We start from the raw sequence: 5,774 nt of genomic DNA on the forward strand, positions 1-5,774 counted from the left end.
ATTACGTAAGAATGTCGAATATTCTTGAATTTTGATCAATTATGCAATAATAACTGCGTCAAAAGAAAATCCCTTATTTATATGAAATGTCCCTTTTTTCCCTTTTAATAATTTTTGTTGCAAAATATCCCTCAAATAGGGAAATTACCCACAATCTGGCATCACTGCTGCTGTACACTTATCTATAGATAATAATAATATATATATATATATGTACATATTTATGTATATATGTATGTACATATTTTCCGAATTCAAGCGCACCTACCCACACACGCTCACAAAAAGCGCCCAAACCGTGCACTAAACACATTTAAAGAGAATACAAACGAAGAGCGAAAAATCGCAAGAGCGTGAAAGCGTCGTCGACAACGCGACGTCAACTCGGCACAAACGAGACGTCTCGACGTTAACGAACAGTTGGCGATGCGAGCGCAAAATAGAAAGACGTCGTAGTTGTTCAATTACATTAAAATAATTTTCAGCTTGACGTTTTAAACGAAGCTACAAAAAAGGGAAATGGATCCTGATTTTACTAGAAGACTTATCAAACTTGTGAAAAAGTACGAGTGTTTGTATGATTGTAGTTCACCAGAATATCGAAACCATTCATGGAAGGCAGCAATTTGGCAGAAAATTGCAGAGCAGTTAAATACGAAAGGTAAGGGTTGTGTATACCATCGAATTATTTACATACATATATATGTATGTATGTACATACGTATGTATGTGTAGATATGTACATTTCCATATGTTTTATAGTCGTATGCATTTGCGTTCGCAACTTTCAGAGGCGGTGTGCAAGAAACGCTGGAAATCGCTACGCGACACATACACGCGAATAGCACGATGCTCAAAGCTGACTACAGGTACAAAATTTTTAAAAACGAAATATAAATATGGTGATGAGCTATCATTTTTGCGTGGGATCAAGGAGGGCAGAAAGTAAGTGTTAAGAACGTGTTAATACGCTCCTAAATAAGCTACCACATATCGAGCCCTAACTTAAAAAAAAAAAAACGTAAGCGAAATTATTTTCAAAATTTAAAATTTGATGCAAAAATGCTACTAGAGCATCTAGATATCTATATGTATGTAGATGCATTTCTGCATCAAAAAGGAAGTTTTGAAAATAAGGCCGGTTAGGTTTTTATTTGGGGTTGTGTACATTGGCCATACCTATGACTTTTTTTTTTTAATTAAATATACCTATGAGGAAAGTAGGAGGAAACTCAGGGAAAAAATTTATACTGAAAAACAACATACCTACAGAATACATATTTGTGCATATGTATATAGAAAATTCCATGTCCAGACGATCAAAACTTTGATCCTAGAATTTTTTTATTGACGTGGAATTTTTCATATACATACAGATGCGTGCAACTAATTAGCAACGAAATTCAAAACGATATTGCTTGCAAATTATGTTTATTTATTTATTTTTAATAATTTTCATTTAAAATATAATTCAATCTATAACAGAAACCACAATAACAAAAGTTGCAAAGCTTGCACAAATTGCAAAAAAATTAATCAAACTTAAAAAAATCGTCATCAAAATTTAAAAATTTTTAATTAGAATATATAGAAAATGTTGGAGTATGCAGTTTTGTAGCCCATTCAATTTTAGTACAATAAAGTGGAAGTTTCAAGTCGCTAAAAATTACCGTCGATTTTTTAGAATTTTTTTGTCGAGGGTGTTGCGGATTTTTTTATAGTCTAATTAAAAATTTTGAAATTTTGATGACAATTTCTTTGAAGTTTGATAAATTTGTTTGCAATTTGTGCAAGCTTTGCAACTTTTGTTATTGTGGTTTCTGATATAGATTGAATTATATTTTAAATGAAAATTATTAAAAATAAATAAATAAACATAATTTGCAAGCAATATCGTTTTGAATTTCGTTGCTAATTAGTTGCACGCATCTGTATGTACCTGCATATATGTGTATTTACCCTGTAAACCATTTTTTTTTCAGAGTATTCTGAATTGTAGAGACATTTTAAAGAATTCGTAAAGATCTCATCCGATTTATTTCCGAATTTTCCAAAATAAAATAAGCTATGGACACTTTGATTCTTTTTACGAAATTTCGGAAGAAAATCGGTAAAGCAATGAAAATATTGCTGCTATGTGAAGAATTTTTTCAGAATTTTCTTTATTTTTTGTACAGAAATTTCTTTACGAGTTCGCGCCAACCACTTCATAAAATTTTCTTTGAAGATGCGTAAAAAAATCGCCACAGAAATGAGATACTCCTAAAGATTTCGTTAAGATTTCGGGAACTTTGGTTTGCAGGGCATATACCTATCCATTGGCGTAGCCAGGTAGGGGCAGGGGGTGCTCGAGCCCCCCTCCCCCCCTCCCCCCCTTAACTTTCAAATTTTCCTTATATATATATAAAATAGTACCCTGAAATGCCAGCTTAATAGGGTCGAGTACTTTGGAGTACTCAGTATCGATACTTTAAAACATCGGGTTTACTCGATCCTTTTGAGAATCGGGTTCTGAGTACTTCTGGTATCGATACTGCCCAACACTGGTATTTTTGTTGGGCTTACATCATTCCTTCTCCCCTCCTCATAGATACATATATTTAATCTTAGAAAAGAGCCATATGCCTAATGTACATATCGTTACCTTAATATAGAAATGCCCTATCTCACATCGTCGTTGAAATACAAAGAGCCATAACTAACTAAAAATCCAAAATTCACATTTAGATTGATTATGATGTATTTGATCGAATTATGTCGTACACATCGTTTTATGCAATAAACGATTTTAGATAGTTACTGCTTTTTTGCATTTCAGCGACGATATGAGATAGGTACATGTGATATACATACGCATGAAATAACTAACTTGGAAAATAATTTTTTATCAGGTATTATAGCAGCGATGACGATACTCTCCAAAACGATGAGACAAACAATGACGATGAAGATGTCTGGGGACCTTTACCATCACCAAAAGTGGATGAAGACTCCCAATCGAGCTTTTGCGCGCCATCAAATGAAGTCGCTTCAGCTATTGAAATTGAGGATAATGTTAAACCGGCTTTCACAGAAGTTATACAAAAATGTAGCGATAGCGCCGTCGAAGCGCGCGGCTTTGATCCGCTAGCAGCGAAAAATTCGACTGTAATGGTATTTGAAAGTTTGGCGCATAAAATTCTGACAGCTGGTTTGTCAGAAAATGATGTGGATGCCATTGAACTTAAGGTGGCATCGATTGTTTATGAGGAAATTTCAAACCGCCGCCAAAAGAGGCAAAGTAAAGCCAAATAATGACAACAACAACAATAGTGATAATCAATTAAATACATATGTATGTACATACATATGTATATTTCTATGTACAATTTATGTATTTAAGTAATTTTAAATAAAAAATGAATTTAATGTTAGACATAACTTTTTTTAGGACAAATTTATTTGCTGGATTCATACATGAGCCATTTATTTTGAAACAGGCATAAGTCACTTCGTGCCTTCTGTGCTTAAACGACCAGTTACTTGTATCTGAACGCGTCGGTTCTTCATCAATCAAAAGTTGAAGGTTTTGTCATTAGTTTATGATCGTGCTATTTGCATATGTATTCGGTTACGAGTACATATCGAGTACGAGTATATCTACATATGTATGCATGTTTTTGCATACATATACATACATACACTGCCGGAACAAAGTATTGGCAGAGCAAATTTTTCACAATATATGCAACAATTTTCATTCTAATATTTTTCCGCTAATTTCGTATAAAATTATGGTTGATTCCACAACAAAAAGCATACAAATATAATTCCTAAACCTTGTGCAAAACTCGCGAAAATTCAGCAAATTTTTATTAAAATTTTCAACTTTTTAATCATATTTTTTAGAATTTTTTTGAGTATGCAGTTTTTGTCGCCTAATCAATTTTATTGCAAGTTTTAAGTAGCTAGGAATCACTGTTGATTTTTGGCAATTTTTTTTCACGCAGTCTCTTCCATAGAGACAAATTTTTTTCGAAAATACTTTTTATGGAAAAAATGCAAAACACCTTCAACAAAAAAAATTTCCAAAAATCAACGCGATTTTTAGCTAACTCCGAACTTGCATTTTTTTTACTAGAATTTAATGGGCTGCAAAAATGCATACTCAAAAAAAATGTGGAAAATCTGATTAGAAAGTTTAAAATTTTGATGAAAAGTTGCTGAATTTTCGCGAGTTTTGCACAAAGGTTAGGAATTATATTTTTATGTTTTTTGTTGTTGAATGAACCATATTTTTATACAAAATTAGCGGACAAATATTAGAATAAAAATTATTGCATATATTGTGAAAAATTTGCTGTGCAATACTTTGTTCCGGCAGTGTATGTATCAGAGCTGTGAAACTGTGAAATCATTTAAAATTTTAATCATGAAATATTTACAGGTAGGATTTCATTATTTCCAATTCGTCTGGTAGTGTGGCTTATATGTATGTATTTTTTTCAATCTCTTCGTACAAAATTGTTTGTATATCCAAATTTTTAAATTTTCAAATTCTACTTTGTAAAGTTCAAAGGCTTCTACAAAAAAAAATTAATTTAAAAGTTCTACAAACAAATTTATACGTATAGAATGCTTGCTACTCATGGTGAAATAATTATATGGTGTTGTCACTTAGGGGGTGGTTGTTGTAATTTTGGCAATTTCGGCATACCAGCGCTACAGTAGTGCCTACTCTATTTATTCCAATTTCATTTCTGGGCAAAATGGAACAAAGAATGGAGCAGACAATTTTGTGAAGAAAGTATGCGCAGGTATCACCATGAACCAAAAATACAAGATCACGCGGGCAGGTGAGTAGCCCGTTAGAATCGCATTTAGGAAAAAAGTTTAACGATTTTGACATTAGCCGGTTATTTACATTTCTTCGTTGTTTACAATTTGGTGGTGGCTTTTTACTACAATTTTCTTCATTTCCGCCTGTGACAACGTGTTTACACATAAGATAAAGAATAATTTAACACAACAGCATGATTTATAGATGAATTTGCATAATAAAAATGAATATTCATGCGTTCAACAATTTCGTGGTTTTCTCCGTTCTCTTCGTTGTTTACTTCTCACAACAAAGATGGCGTCGAGGTGGGTGTGATGGGTGTGCTGTCAATTCAGTGAAAGCAAAAACAAAATACATGTAAGGCGAATTAATCAGCTGATCTAAAAACACCTCCTTGTTTAAATTCGCCTTCCTGCAAACGATTCGAGACTCTGCTGTACAGTGATGCCAGACATTCTCTGTTAAAAATACCACGAAAATGGGGAAAAAATCCCTCAATTACCCACATCTTGAAAATTTATCCCACAAAATTCCCAACGAATTTAAACATATACATGTTTCAGTAGTAAAGAAGTAAAATTCATATAAAATAATAATAATAGTTTGGCGCTTACACATATGTGCTTTTCCTCCAATTTGTGGCGGTCCCCTTGATGTTGTCACACAAAGGGGAGGGACCTACAGTTTTACGCCGACTCCGAATAGCGAGTGTATTTTTATGAGAAGCTGTTTTTCATGGCAGGAATACACTCGGAGGTTTGCCACTGCCTGCCGAGGGCCGACCGCTGTTAAGAAAAAACCCCTTTTTCTGCATTTTTTCACTCATTCATTTTTTCACTTTCATTTTTTTGCTCACTCACTAAGGGCCTAAAAGAATTTTTTGGTGACTTTAAAATTGAAGCACATTTATGTGCTATTTAACATTTCATCAGATAATTTGTTCCGCTTTTTACAT

The 5,774-nt window shown here is 33.2% G+C and overlaps 1 protein-coding gene across 2 annotated transcripts; it reads left to right on the forward strand.

Moving 5' to 3' along the window:
* Positions 1-397: 397 nt before the first annotated feature.
* On the forward strand, positions 398-3,337 carry LOC118756407. 2 transcript variants are annotated; one of them, XM_036491173.1, is made up of 3 exons: positions 398-661; positions 792-945; positions 2,892-3,337. In XM_036491173.1, exons 1-3 carry the CDS (start codon positions 520-522, stop codon positions 3,292-3,294), a joined length of 699 nt encoding a protein of 232 aa, XP_036347066.1. In that variant the 5' UTR covers positions 398-519; the 3' UTR covers positions 3,295-3,337. The 2 variants fall into 2 exon arrangements, with proteins under 2 accessions (XP_036347066.1, XP_036347067.1); XM_036491174.1 differs by having other exon boundaries at positions 399-661; positions 763-945.
* Positions 3,338-5,774: the final 2,437 nt, after the last annotated feature.

This window comes from Rhagoletis pomonella, unplaced genomic scaffold, assembly GCF_013731165.1.
Source record: "Rhagoletis pomonella isolate Grant_MI unplaced genomic scaffold, Rhpom_1.0 Rhpom_scaffold_10183, whole genome shotgun sequence".
Taxonomy (NCBI): Eukaryota; Metazoa; Arthropoda; class Insecta; order Diptera; family Tephritidae; genus Rhagoletis; species Rhagoletis pomonella.

Excerpts from the sequence above, each read along its gene's own strand:
- LOC118756407 (XM_036491173.1), top strand. The coding sequence starts at position 520 with ATGGATCCTGATTTTACTAGAAGACTTATCAAACTTGTGAAAAAGTAC. Across the intron at positions 662-791 it reads AGAGCAGTTAAATACGAAAG|AGGCGGTGTGCAAGAAACGC; the intron begins GTAAGGGTTGTG and ends CGCAACTTTCAG. Across the intron at positions 946-2,891 it reads GGGATCAAGGAGGGCAGAAA|GTATTATAGCAGCGATGACG; the intron begins GTAAGTGTTAAG and ends ATTTTTTATCAG.